We start from the raw sequence: 15,301 nt of genomic DNA on the forward strand, positions 1-15,301 counted from the left end.
ATGGACCATATTTCTCTCTTAATCTTATCCCTTGACAGTGGAAGCAAAAGCATACTTGACAAGCAGGGAGATCTCGGCAAGAAGCCATATTTTCAAGGAGGAGGATTCAGAAGTTTGCAGTGATCTGCCCCTGCTCCCTCAGCTCGTCCAAATTATTGATTGTGTCTATCCAAGGAGAAACATCGGCCTGGAAACTTGCTGGATAGAATTTTGTACAGTCTTGAGACCTGACTGATTTGATTCATTCATCCAATCGTGTTCAGGACTTACTGTGTTGAGTAAGCACTGTACTAAGTACTTGAACAGTACAATTCACCAAGAGAGACAATCCCTGCCCAAACTGAGCTTACAGTTTAGAGCGGGAGAGACAGACATCAAAATAAGTAGATAGGCATCAATATTAATAATTAGAATTATAGATCTTTACACATCAATACATGAGATCCTTGGATCTCATCAAAGGAAGGAATCAGCCACTGGTAGATTTTGGATAAGCTATCGGAGAGGTGGGTGGTAGTTTAAGTGGTCTGCAGGCATTGAGTGCTCGGTAAATACCACTGATTGATGGAATGCAGTGAGGAGGAAGAAGGTGATTCTCTGATAATTATGAATGAATGTGAGAGAGCTCATGAGAAGTTAATTAGAGGATAATGAAATCTGATGGTTTGGAATGAATTTGTTCTTTAGTGGAAGATGTGATTTTCAGCTTCCAGGTGACTTGAAGCCCCATGAACTAAAATGTAAATTCCCATGAAAGCAGCATGGTCGAGTGGGGAAAGCATGGGCCTAAGAGTCAGAGGATCTGGGTTCTAATCCAGACTCTGCCACTTGTCTGCTTTGTACCTTGGGCAAGTCAGTTCACTTCTCTGTGCCTCAGCTTTCTCATCTGTAAAATGGGAATTAAATCCTACACCCCGCTTCATAGACTGTGAGTCCCATGTGGGACTGGGACTCTGACCTGAGAACCTTGTGTCTACCCCCAGAGCTTGGCACATAGTAATTGCTTAACAAATATCACAATTATCATTATTAACTTCTCTGTACCTCAGTTCATTTGTAAAATAAGCAGGTAACCCTCTTCCCTCCAACTTGGACTGTGAGACCTATGAGGAACAGGGATTGTGTGCAACTGATTAACTTGTATCTACCCCAGTGCTTAGCTCGGTGCCTGGCATACAGTAAACACTTAATAAGTACCTTAAAAAAGAGCTACAAAATTTTGCCTGATGTAGTTTCAACTTCTAGAGCTACAAGAGCAGTTCAGAGACGGAACAAGTTAGTGCTGGTGCTCATTTTTAAAAAAAATTGCTAGGGAGAATCTCCCACTAGATTGTAAGCTCCTTGACAGCAGGGGTCATGGGAAGCAGCGTAGCCTAGTGGATAAAGCATAGGCCTGGGAGCCAGAGGACCTGGGTTCTAATCCTGGCTCCACCTCTTGTCTGCTGTGTGATCTTGGGTAAGTCACTTAACTTCTCTGTGCCTCAGCTTCCTCAACTGCAAAATGGGGATTCAGTACCTTTTCTCCCTCCGTCTTAGTCTGTGTTCTCCATCTGGGACAGAGACTGTATCTGACTTGATTATCTACCCCAGCATTTAAAACAGTGCTAGACACACAAAGTAAGTGCTTAACAAAATGCCATAAAAAAGTCTACTTCATCTCTTGTACTCTCCTAAGTGTTCAGTTAATACAGCGTTCTACACACTGCACACTATAAATACTATTGATTGAAAAACTTCAAACTTGAGGACTTCCCTGGCTAACCTGTAAATAGAATAAGGATACATTTAATGAAAACAACACCAAAAATAACATCATGAGAAAAATGTTACTTGGGTGGAGCCTGCCAGAGAGAAAACAAATTATTTTTACCCAACTCCCCAAATCGAGTGGATTGTTTACCAAGCCAGTACCTCAAAATGACAACCAAGTAAATTCCTCTGTGATACATAGGTTTATAAAGTATTGAGCCACCAGAATTCAATCAATCAATCATATTTATTGAGCACCTACTATTTGCAGGTTACCATACTAAGTGCTTGAGAGTATACAGTGCATCAGAATTAGCAGACATGATCCCTGCCCCTATGAGCTTACAGTCTAGAGGGGGGACAGACATTCATATGAATAAATAATTTATGATATATAATTTAAAAATATGCATATAAGTGCTGTGATGTGGAATTATCATTATTATTATTATTATAATCTAATCTATCCAACATTATCTCTAGAATTCCCCAGGTGAAGTCTCAGGCAGTCATATTTATTGAGCGCTTACTGTCGGTTGAGCACTGTACTAAGTGATTGAGAAAGTACAGTATAACAGAGTTGATAGGCTCCCTGCCCACAGGGAGCTTTCAGTCATCCTTCAGATGGGGTGACCACAGCAAAACTCCAAGTCCTAGATTCAGTTATTCTGGAATCTATCATAGCAGCTATGCACTGATGACCAGAAGCACAACTCCAAGAGAGGCCAAAATAAAATTGTTCACTAGCTTGTACTCGGAAAGCTCTACACCTAATCAAAGGTCTCCATCAGTTACACGGTTTAATGTTATCATTGAATTCTGCCACACGAGCAGCTCAGAGGTAGCCATCCAAATCATGTACTATGGAATATGGAAGGAGTATGGTACCAAGATGGCGTAGTGTAATTTATTATATCTGTAATTAGATTAATATCTGTCTCCCCCTCTAGACTGTAAGCTCATTGTGGGCATGGAATGTGTCTGCTTATTACTCTCCCAAGCACTTAATACAGTGCTCTGCACACAGTAAGTGCTCAATAAATTTGATTGAAGGAATTGAATGAACTAATTAATTAAATCATCAGGCCAAAATAAACTACCTGTCCTTCCAGTATAACAGATCAGCACACTCCTCCTCACCAGACTTTCCCCAGTTAAACTCTTTTTCCCCCATTCCCTCTCCCTTCTGCATCTCCTATGCCCTCGGATCTGTACCCTTTATGCTCTTTATATTCACTCCAACCTCAGCAACACAGGATGTATGTACATATCCATAATTTATATTCATGTCTGACTGTCTCTCTAAACCATTGGCTCTTTTTGGAAAGGAGTGTGTCTACCAACTCTGTTGTAGCATACTCTCCCAAGCACCTAAATGCAGTTCTATGTACCCAGTAAGCACTCAGTAAATACCAATGATTGATGTGGAGCTGGTGTAGCAATAACAATAATAATTTGGGGATTTAAGTACTTGAACAAAAGTGTGAATTAGGAAAAGCCAATTTGAGCAAGTCCTTTTTGGTTTTCTGGGGTGAGATGAATATAAATACATAAAAGATAGAAATGGTTGATGGGCTTATATGGCTTGGGTTGCTGGGAATTCTTTGGGGAGTGCATTTAGAAGGAGATGGGCTTTCAGGAGAGCTTTGTCAGAATTCCACACCGGAATGGCAGTGAAAGTGCCAGTTGTTGATAAGGAAGGAGTTAGAAACAAATCAAAAGGTTTTTTTGTTTTGTTTAATCCTGGAGGCACGGGATCAGGAAATCATTCTTAAGTAGAAATCCACCTTTCCTGGAGAAAGTCAGTGGAAGGACAAGCCAGTTGAAGAAAAGAGCAATCAGAAAGAGATAGCTTTTCTTGCTTATTGTTCTCCTTTTCTCTGATCCTATTATAGACTGAGAAGCAGTCATAGTTATTGAGCACTTATGTGTGCAAAGCACTGAACCAAGCATTTGGCAAGTACAGTATTTGTAGTAAGTAGCAATGTTCCCTACCTACACTGAGCTTACAGACTAGGGGAGGAGATGGGCATTAATATAACAAATTTCAGCGGTGTACGTAAGTGCGGTGGAGCTTAGGGAGGGGCAAATAAAGGGTGCATATCCAAGTGCAAGCATGAAACAGAAGGGGTGGGAGAAGAGAAAATGCTGTCTTTGAGGTAATTATACTGATAATTGTGTTATTTGTTAAAGGCTTACTGTGTGTCAAGCACTGTTCTAAGCCCTGGAGGAAATACAATACAGTCAGTTCAGACCCAGGCTCTGTCCCACACGGAGCACACCATCAAAAGAGGGTACAACAAAGAGCCTAAGAAAGCCATTGCCCTTCTTTCATCCATTTTTAATGTTTAGAGATTTCTTTCTAAATCCCTGGATTTTCCTCCAGTGATCCCTTGCAATTTACTTGTGTAAAATTCTGTATGTTTACTATCCCTCTGTGCTTGAAGCCCATCTTCTTCAACCATTAATAACCTCCTTCCACAATTGGCATAACCTCAGAATTATTGGTGAAATTATGGTTAGTTCACAATTCTGCCAGAAAGTGTATTTTTAGTACATGATTCGGCATAACTGTAATGGCAGAAGTAGGGAACATTCTTCTCATAGCAGCTTAGAACAGTGCTTGGCGTCGAGTAAGCACTTAACAAATACCATCATTATTATTATAAGCCCATCCTCATACAGAACAGTGGAGGGTTAGAAAAACGGTTTGGGATCCGAGGCTGTGGGCTCTCAGGACACACCGTAATTACTAGCTGCTATCATCTGCCACTATCAAGTTCCATCTCGCCACTACCATTCTTCCCTGCTAGATTGTAAACTCCTTGAGGGCAGGCATCATGTCTGCTGAGACTGCTGTACTTCGTAGAGTGCTTAGGACAGCACTACGCAGACAAGGCTTCTGTAAATATTATTGCATGTTTGCATGCATGGATGTGGTCAGATGCAACAAACACAAGGTGCAAATTTTCCCCAATTCGTGATGCTGCACTGATGCAGCCCCTCCATTATAGGAAAACTGCATGCCCTCACTATAGCCAGGTCTGTTGATGACAAATGCTTTCCTGAAACCTACAGGAGAGAGGGTTGAAAATCCTTCCTTGGGCTCTCCCTCTGTGATTATTCATTGCACTGTGTTTTGGTCTGAAGCAAAATTTACCCAAACCCTAAGTAAACCTGTATAGAACTCCTTGTGCTATTAATTAGTAATTCCGGTAGCATTAACTCCTCTGAGGGTCACACCTGGCGAGTTTCCAGTACTTTACCAGCCTCGACTATGGGAGGGAGACTCGAGTAGAGGCATATCCATTCCATTCCTAGCTTGGCCAGTGGCTAGCAAGCGGAAGGTCATCTGCTACAAGACAGAACTCCCCTGTGCTGGGCAGCAGTGGTATGGGAGAGAGTCGAGGGTGGAGACTCAAGTTTACTGCATGGAAGGAGGCAATGGTAAACGGCTTCTGTAATTTTGCCATGAAAACTCTCTGGATCCACTACCAGAACGATTGCAGATGGCGTTGGGGTGTTCTGGGAGAGATGTGTCCATGGTGTCGCTATGGGTAGGAGACGACTCGACAGCAGCGTAAGGCGAGACAATGGCATTAGTGAAAGGCAGGTGATATGGTTACCATTTAATCATTATTCTTATTGAGACTGGACATTAGAGTCCCAGAGGAAGTGATTTTTCTTATCACCATCTGAAATAGTGACCAAAATAAGATCAGTGTTTTTTCTTCCCTGACTAATTGCTCATCTCCCTGACTATAGCATCAACTCTGCACCTGAGTGCTTCCCCTCTAAACAATTAGGTGCTCTCCCCACAGCACTTAGTTACAAGGAAGCAGTTTGGGCTAGTATAAAGAGCACAGGCCTAGGAGTCAGAGGACCTGAATTTTAATTCCATTTTGCCACTTGCCTGCTGTGTGACCTTGGGCAAGTCACGTGACTTCTCTGTACCTCAGTTTTCTCATCTGTAAAATGGAGATTAAGTCCTCCTTAGTCTGTGTCCCATATGGGATTCACAGTCTATGTCCCACCTGAATACCTTGTATCTACCCCAATCCTGAGTTCAGTGCCTGGCAAATAGTAAGCAATTAATAAATCCCAAAATGTGTATATCTTCTTATGAAGGCCTTTTCCCTAACTGTAATATATTTTAATGTGTGTCTCCCCACTCTGTAAGCTTCTGAAAGTCAAGGATCTTAGCTCTTAACTCAGTTGTGCTCTCAAGTGCTCAGTAGAGTGTCCTGCATACAGTAATTGCTCAGTAAATACTGTTGATTTGAATTCATTTGTATCTCCCAAGAAAGCACACCTTATATATTCACTGGAAGAAGTAAATTCTCTTGACCTTTTTTTTCTTATTCTGATCATTTGTGCATTTATCGGGGCCTAATTACAGTAACTTTTTGTGTATGCTTGGTTTCTGTACCAATGTATTATCAAAATGCAAGGCTTTTTTTTCAATTTTTTGGTAGCGGTGTTTGTTCCATAATGCAAACTTCCACATTTTCTGTTGGAAACTGAGAGTTTCATCTGCCTCTTAATGCTTGTTTCATTGTGTTTTCCAAGTGAGATAAAAGTCCTTGCTGTTATCATTCTTTATCATTTGGAGAAATAGGCTGAGCTGCTCCTGACGGGGAAGTGAGAGCTCATTTTGAGGACTTTTTTTTACTTCATTTTGTCTATCTTAACAATTTCACTAGAGAAGAAAAATTAAAATAGCCTGTTATCAGCTCTCCTTTCATAGAAATTAAAGGAAGAGCCGATACAAAAATCTGAACAAAGACTTTACAGGGGTCAGTTGTGCATTGAGAAAAATGCTTAACAAGTTCTTTTGACTTTGTTTTCAGGATAAATCAAGCTCTTCTGAAATGCTTAGTTTTGTGTTTTTTGAAGTGGAGAGTGCACAAGAGTCCATTTAATGAAATTCCGAATTGGCTCATCGCTTTTTCTCTCTTTTTCCTCCAGCTCTTTCTCTTTGTTGTGTGGAACTTTGAGCTCTACATGATACCGCTGGTTTTGTTGTTACTATTGACATGGAACTACTTCTTGATAATATCAGGGAAAGATAACAGGCAACGGGACACAGTAAGTCTTCGCTTCCGTATTCATATATGTGTGAGGGTTTTCTTGTTATTTTTTGTCACCAGATCATCATTGCATTTTGTTTAAGAAAAATGATTTTCTTGGCAAATATTTGTGATAAGGCAGAATAAAAGCTTGACAGTTTACAGTCGATAGAATGGCCATATTATTTTCTTTAAACTAGAACAGGCATTGTGTGTTTCTCTTTTGAAACATTTGGAGATCTGGACACCATCTTTTGCCTTTCCTGCTCCTTTCTGGTGACTGAGGTGGGAAAGGCTCTGGGATGTCTATACTACAAGTTCCAGAATGCTGTGGGCCTAAACTGAGCATGACTGAGCATGCTCCAAACCAGATGTGTACATTTAAGAATTTAAATTGCCCAAGAGGAGCAAAATAGGTCGGTGCAACAGAGGCCAAAATTTAGCCAAGACGGTCCAAATTTTATGATATCTGTGTAATTTTCTAAAGTTGCCCAGGTTGTCTATTAGTCCTAGTAGTGTTGATTGAGTCCGTTAAGTACTGAGGAGAGCGATGATGGCGGTGATGGAGACTCCCGACGAGAACGGTGGATGGACGTTCGGTCGGGTGCGAACCAAGAACCTGGTGAAGGAACTGATTAGGGCGCTAGTAGCTTGCCCAGCACCTCTGGCAATCTCTCATCCCTTCTGGTCATTTTCCTGTGGGAGCCCCACAACGTAACCGCGAGTTGGCAGGCAAGGGAGCAGCAGCCCATTGCAAAGTATTTGCCAAGGATTTTTACATGCTGGACTCATTTACGAGTGAGTGACCACGGCAGAGGGCCAGTGCCGAGCCGCAGCACCGGCAACTGCAGTTGGTTGTCTTGGTAGTCCCATGGTCTTTGTCAGCCATCTTAGACATTTTTGCCGGATTCCTGCAGGGCCCGTTCTCCTCACGGGTTGTCCTAGGGTGATCTACAGTGGGAAACCTTCCCCACTGGTAGCATAGTCCCAGCAGGAATTCCCCTCCTTGCAGGGCTGGAACTCGAACCCAGCTCTCCTGATTTCTAGAGTGTTGCTCTTTCCACTGGACCACCAGCAGAGCTACTAAGGCGAGTACAGTAGAAGTGAGATGTGATCCTTGCCTTCAAGGAACCTGTCAAGTTGACAAGACAGAGAGTTGTCTCCGGTTTGGAGGTAACACAGCCCATGATGAGAGTAGTAATATTTATAGTTATTATGGTATTTTTTAAGTGCTTACTTCGTGCAAGCACTGTTCTAAGATCTGGGATAGGTAGCTGGTCATCAGGTTGTCCCACGTGGAACTCACCATCTCAATCCCCATTTTACAGATGAGGTAACTGAGGCACAGAGAAGTTAAGTAACTTGCCCAAGATCAGACAGCAGAAAAGTGGCAGAAGTGGGATAGAACCCACGACCTGTGACTCCCAAGCCCGTGCTCTTGCCACTAGGCCATGCTGCATCTGTAACTTGCACCTTGTCTAGTAAAATAGAGTAGTGCACTTTTTCTGGCCCTCTGATATTTCAGGTGAGCACTGTCAGACACCAGTGGTTACTATAATAATAATAATAATAATAATAATGGTATTTGTTAAGCACTTACTTTGTGCCAAACCCTGTTCTAAGCGCTGGAAAGGGATTTCATACCACCAGAAGGACTTGCCCTGAGTTTTTTGGCAAAAGTGGTGATGGTCTACTCTGAGCCATCCGCACTGTCTCATCCACTGGGCTGTGCCCAGTGGGACACAGTGTGAGATGGCTGGTTGGGAACAAGGGTGTAGTCTGGGATCACAGAACTGATTATCTCTGAGACCTCAACAGCAGCTGACACCCATTCATACTCAAGATATCATTGAGTATGATATCAAAGTGGCTTAGTGAGGGCTGCATGGACAAAATCATTCAGTAATTCAGAGCACCCTACTAAGCACTTAGGAGAATACAATAGACTTAGTAGACACCATCCCTGTCCTCAAGGAGCTTATGTTCCAGCAGCTGTAAAATGTATGCTCAATAAGGGAAGTAACTGAGTACATAAATGCCATGAGAGAGGGGATGGAGTGAATTCTTGTGGTTAGGAGTGAGGAATCAAGGGCACTGGTGATGCTGAAGAGGGGAAATAAGATGGGTAGATGAGAGACTAGTTATGGATGGCTTTCTGGAGAAGATGGGCTTTGAAGATGGGGAAATTAGTGTCCCTGGGGGTTCCAAGGAGGGTTGGGGTCTCTTTGACTTGGTTGTGAAAATCAGGGGAAAAGCAAGAAAATCAGAAAGAAAAAAAGCATTGAAAAAAATGTAGTTTTCCTCCTCACAACTGTATAAAGCAGAGCTGCAGAACAGAAAGTACATATTTAGGCCAGTCTGGATGTATCATGGGGTAGCAAAATATCACCAATCACTTCTATGTCTGGGCTATTTTGTCAGGCCTCATCCCAGCGATTGTCTGACTGCCAAATGGCAGAACTCTCTGAAAAGTGGTGCATCCAGAGCCTGGGCCCAGAAGCAAATCTTTGGGGTTTCATTTTAAATATCTCACCCTCTCTGCCATCTTCCCACTGATCTCCACAACAGCCCCATTCCTGGCCCTTTGCTACGGGTTGATCCCAGAAAAGTTGCTCTTCTTGTGTAGCTCAATCTGTCCCAAATCAAGCTCTTCCCAACAGAAAATGTTAGCTGAGTGACCAAACAGAGAAAGTGTTAAAACAACTTTTTGAAAGTATTTGCAGATTGGTGCAGGAATAGAATTCTGTCTGGAAGTGTGGCATGAAGAATCTGTCCATAGCAAGTGAGAATTTTCCCAGTTCTTGGAGAGACACAGTGAGGTGGAGATAATCAATCATATTTATTGAGTGCTTACTGTGTGCAGAGCACTGTACTAAGCACTTGGGAGAGTACAGTGTAACAGAGTTGGTAGACAACTACCCACAATGAGCTTTCAGTCTAGAGGGGGAATCAATATAGGTTGCAGGATTAAATAGCAAAAATGACAGAAGCACAAATAATGCCATGTTTATTTAAAGCCATCAGTCACCATCAATAGTGCAAAAATAGCATAATTTTCTTTTTACTACATACCTATGTGGTACCCAATATTCCTGGGAGTGTTGTGGGGCTTTGGGTAGTCAATGGGTTTTTATATTTACTTGGAATATTTCTTAGAGGAGATGGATTTCCAAAGCAGTTTTAGGGCTGTTTCGACAAATGGTTTTGTTGTCTAGTGCCGTGAGGCTATGCCCTCATTTACTGGGATGCAGCATTATTGGCAAGAAAATAATTTCATAATTTCCCTTCTCTTTTTAATCTCACAACAGGACCAAGCAATTTGCCTGGATATTGTGAATGAGGAAGCAGCTCCTCTACTGAGTAATAATAATAGTAATAGTAATAAAAACTATGGTATTTTTTAAAGTGATTGTTGGATGCCAGATACTGTACTAAGCTGTGGGTTAGATACAAGGTAATCAGGTCCCACAATCTAAATAGGAGGGAGAACAGGAATTGAATCCCTATTTTGCAGATGAGGGAACTGAGACATAGAGAAGTTAAGTGATTTGCTCAAGATCACACAGCAGGTATGCGATGGGGCTGGGATTAAAACCAGGTCCTCTGATTCCCAGGCCAGTATTTTTCCACTAGATTGCATCCCTGAATGTGAGACCAGAAGACCGCTCCCTCTTGTCCCTTTTTAAAGCAATTTTTCCTTCATCCTTGACTCTGTCCTCCCCCCTCCCTTTAATGTGTAAGGCAGAAGAAAGGGCGGGTCATCTTTGGTTTACTTTTGGGGTGCCTTTTATATGTACTTTATTTTAATGTCTGTCTCCACCGCTAGATAGAAGGTTCATTTAGGATAGGGGTCATGCCTACTTACTCCCATAGAATCTCCCAAGCACTTAGTAGAGTGCTCTACCCGTAATAAACACTCAATAAATAAATGTCATTGATAGTTATTGAGTACTCACGGAGTACAACCCTAAGCACCGAGTACTAAGCATTTGGGGACTCCAAAACAAGCCAAGTCATAAAATCAATCAACCCATCGGTTGCATTTATTGAAGTGCTTACTGTGTGCAGAGCACTGTGCTAACTTCTTGGGAGAATATAATAGACCTGGCAGACACATTCCCTGCTCACAATGAGCTCAGAGTCTAGAGGGGGAGACAGATATTACTATACATAAATTATGGATATGTACATGAGTGCTGTGAATAACAGGGATCAAGTCAAGGTGACTCAGGAGTGGGAAAAGTGGAAATGAGGGCTTAGTTGACAGAGTCGTCTTGGAGAAGATATACCTTCATTCAGACTTTGAGGAGAGAGTAATCATCTGCAGGATATGAAAAGGGAGGTCATTCCAGGTCAGAGACAGGATGTGGGTGAGAGGTCAGTGGAGCGGTACATTACTGGCACACAAGGATCTTACAGTCTTACAGAAGAGGCAGGTACAAAAGTATTTACCATAAAGAGTAATTAAAAGAATTATGTGAATGTCCGATTGAAAAAAATACATATATACGTAAGTGCCAAAAATGTGTCTAAATAAGTAAGACAGTGCAAAGTACTTCAGGGTGAAGTGGGTGGTTAGGAAGCTTTGGCCATTTTCTACCACTTTCCTTGTAATGCTGCTTTTATTTTTCACATCCTTTCACATACTATATATGTATGTTTGCAGATACATTTTCTGAGGGTTTAGGATCAGGGAGTTGGGAGATGGTAGAGATAGGAGACAGGGTATAGCCATGGGTATCAGCAGCCTGAGTAAGTTGCTGGTGGAAGAAAATCCTGGAATAGAGGTAGTATGATTATAAAGAGGGAACTATTACATCTCCTTGTCTTTACAGTTGCAATAGATAGGGGAGAACTCCCTGCTCCCTTCAGGGAGTAATGTTAGCCATATTTAGTTCTAGGAACAAAACCTCAGAATATTAAGCTCAGAATATTTGTTGCCCAAGCAAACAGTGGTTTATATTGCAAATAGCCCTGAGTCAGTTGCATGACTTCAGGTACACTGCAAGAAGATGGAATGGGGTGGAAGTGGATCTCAAGCTCATCCCTGGACCACAACCACTGATTGCTGAAGCTCTGAGGGTCTTTAAAATATCACACCTGAAGAGTGAATCTGAGAATAAAGAATGTAGGGGAAAGAAAAGGAGACACATTTAAGACCACATAGGTAACAGAAGAGCATCTAGGTTCAGTTTTCAGACCGAGCTTACTAGGTGTTGTAAAGAAGAAAAGGGTCCTTGGGATAGCCTAGAAGTGCAAATGAAATATTGGTTTTTTCAATGCCATTTCTCGGCTATTAGCCCTGCTTCCCTACCCTGCCTCCTGTAATGGCGGGAGTTTACATAACAGAGCCTATCAACATTTAATACTGAGTGGCCTGTGTCAGGTATTTTAACTAAATTCAAGAACCTGTAAAGACCTTTGTGGTTTATGTGAGAATTTCCCAGGATTTTAATATTTCTGCCTAAAATATTCCCATATGACAAGCAGATATAAAGTTGTGCTCTTGACGGAGGCAACCAGCTAGCTTTTGGAGGAAAAGCAAACTTTGAAAAGCCCCATCGACTTGTATCGCTATTGTTCCCTGGAGTTAGTATTTTATGAAAAAAATTCTTTCCCATTACCTAGGGCTACGCCTCACCATATTTTATCCAGTGTTCCTTGTAAAATTGAAAAGTTTACTCCGAAATGAAATGTGTCTCATGTTATTCTATCCCAGCCAGGGGTTATAGAGCCTCATTGCCTTGTGTAAATCTTCAGAGAGAATCTGAAAGCACACTCAAAAGAGTTTTTTAGTAAGGTATAAATGCTGCACAAACCTGTCACGATATCATTCACTCAGATATAAGATGTTCAGCAGCTTTTCTTGGTCAGAAGTTCCCTCAACATGAAACAGGGGATTTGGGCTTTACTCTGACATAAAGCAAGAGTACCGTCAAACAGGGCCATACCCGTGAACCCTCCAGTTTGGCATTCTGGGTGGCTCCAAGAGATCCTTGGAGAAGTGATATCTTCCTTGAAAACTTTAATGATTAGGGATGCCCAACCTCATGTTTGCCATAGAGCTTCAGGTTCAGATGCATGTCAGTTCATTATTTGTTGCTACCTACTGCCACAGAACGGACCTAAGGGTTAGCTCTGTGTGACTTCAATGGTAAAACTACACTTGGAGAAAACCTTTCAAAAGAGACCGAGAAGGTCAAGAAGCTAACTTAGTGATGAATGCCGAGAAATTACATAACTGTCTGGGGAAAATAATACCGACCATTCTATTCCAGTATCCATGGGCCTCATATCTTTCTCTTTTGGGGTCTTAAATTTCTTTCCTATTTCATTCGATAGCTCTCACTAGCCCCTATGACTTTACACCAGTATTTGCCAATTAGAGAATGAACTTGCTGAACAGTGGCTTATCCCAAGAGTTCTTAACATGAAAACACCCTTTGTTCTGTATGAAGTAAATGCCATAATAGCAGAGAAATCACCCACTGGTTCTAGAACTGGTCTAGAAAGGACTCTCAAAGTGCAATCTTCTCCCTCCCTTCCATCTACAATGTAGCTCCAACCAGGGCTGGAGAAACTGCTAGGTGCAAAGGAAGAGTTCAAAAATGGTTCACCTTTTTCAGCGTTATCCTTGGATTTCTCTTAAATCCACTGGAGAGGATCATAATTTATACACATCGTGACATTACCGAATCTACTTTTATTTATATAACCATCTAATCCGTTTCTTCCCCTACCTCTAATTTATTTTAATGCCTGTCTCTCTCACTACATTGTAAGCTTCTTGAGAATAGGGATCATGTCTACCAACTTTATTGTACTCTCCAAAGTGCTTAGTACAATATTCTGTACGTCCCTCCTGGATTGATCACTTGACAGGGAAGATGATATCATTTGTGTTTGGGAAAGTGTGGTTAACCCTATGTTAGTAATTCTGACTTCTCTTTTGAGTTTGAGAATGGTTGATAGGTGATGCTGGTGGAGGAGTGGGTTTGGAAGGGAAGATTAGTTCAATTTTTGTTATACTTTGAGGTGCTGGTAGAACATCCATGAGGAAGTGTCCTGGAGGCAAGAGGAAAATTTGAAACTGCAGAGGAGGTGAGAGGTTGAGACTAGGGAGATAGATTTGGGAGCCATCTGCATGGAAGTGGTAGCTGAAACCATGGGAACAGATGAGCTCCCCCAGCAGGGAAGTGAAAAGTGAGAAGTGTAGTGACTGAGAGATGGGAGAAGAGCTGCCGGATGAAACCAAGGGAGTCCGGGGGGTATAGTGCCCTGTGGTCAAGGGAGATTGGATGCAAAATTCTGCAGCTTTTGTCGAGGGAGAGAAAAATGGTCTTGTGGGGTGGAGGGTGTGTGGGAGATGTGGATGAAATGACAAGTTAGGAGGTTGTGATGAAAGAGTGGCATTTCAGAGTTGGTGAGGTTAGAAATGGCATAGTAACTTGTAAAGATGAGAGCTAGTGTGCGTAAGGAGAGAAAAGTGGTAAGCAGAGAAGATGAGGAATATTCCCATGGAGGAAGGGGGTGGAAGAGGGAGAGCCAGTGAGATCTGCTAGGCTTGGGTCAAGCAGGGAACAGTGGGGTCAGTGGAGTTTGTTGAGAGCTGCTAACGTGGTTGGTGCTGGCTTCTCAGATAGGATAAAGAACTGCTCCCCGAGTGTTCTTCTCATTAGGCATTTGCCCTGGGTGGTGGGACTGGGCCAGGTAGAATCCTTGAGCTTGATAGAACTTCAAGAGGTTATGAGACAGTCTGGGAGAAGAATGAGCACAAACATGAGTGGAAAGGGAGTCAGAGGGGGTAATAACAGGGGTCCAGGATTCAAAATTTAGTGGAGGAGTTAAGGTATGTAAGAGTGGAAGTAAGCTCCGTGTGGCCAGAGAGCGTATCCGTCAATACACTTGTACTCTCCCAGTGATTTTTTTTATGATTATTAGAGAGGATCAATTGCTCAAAGAAATCTAGGCAGGAAAAGGGTGGGAAAGAAGGAAATGATACAAAATCAAAGCAGTAGGTGGAGTGTGTGTGTGTGTATGTGTAAAGATTGAGATAAGAATGTCAGGAGTTGGAGACAAATTTTTTTTAATTTCCAAGCATTGGTATATTTTTCTTAAAAAAATATCCTTTAAAAATGAAAGACCCTTTCACAGATACATTGAACTCCATTAGCCATCCATTCGTGCACTTATATACTTCCTTAACCTCCTCAAAATGAAATTTTCACAGTTGATACACCATTAGAAGCAATGCATCAATCAGTCAGTTGCATTTATTGAGCACTTACTGTCTGCAGAACAAAAGAGTTGGTAGACAGTTCCCTGCCCACAATGAGTTTACAGTGTAGAGGGAAAGCAAGATTGTGTTTGTTATTATTTAAATGATTGAGAAGGGCACCACACAATGGTCTAGTTTATTTTTGGAGAGACCATTGGCTGAGGGCAAGTCTGACCCTAAGTTGACGCTGTAGACCAGCATGAGA

At 42.0% G+C, this 15,301-nt stretch overlaps 1 protein-coding gene across 9 annotated transcripts in view; it reads left to right on the plus strand.

Moving 5' to 3' along the window:
- The window catches only part of MCTP1 (multiple C2 and transmembrane domain containing 1), a 381,506-nt gene that overhangs the window by 293,214 nt on the left and 72,991 nt on the right, over positions 1 to 15,301 (plus strand). For all 9 annotated transcript variants that reach the window (XM_029071442.2, XM_029071444.2, XM_039911172.1 and 6 more), the window contains one exon: positions 6,718 to 6,837. In XM_029071442.2, the coding sequence (XP_028927275.1) occupies positions 6,718 to 6,837 (120 nt within the window). The remainder of the gene's footprint in view (positions 1 to 6,717; positions 6,838 to 15,301) is intronic.

This window comes from Ornithorhynchus anatinus, chromosome 1 (assembly GCF_004115215.2).
Source record: "Ornithorhynchus anatinus isolate Pmale09 chromosome 1, mOrnAna1.pri.v4, whole genome shotgun sequence".
Lineage (NCBI taxonomy): Eukaryota > Metazoa > Chordata > Mammalia > Monotremata > Ornithorhynchidae > Ornithorhynchus > Ornithorhynchus anatinus.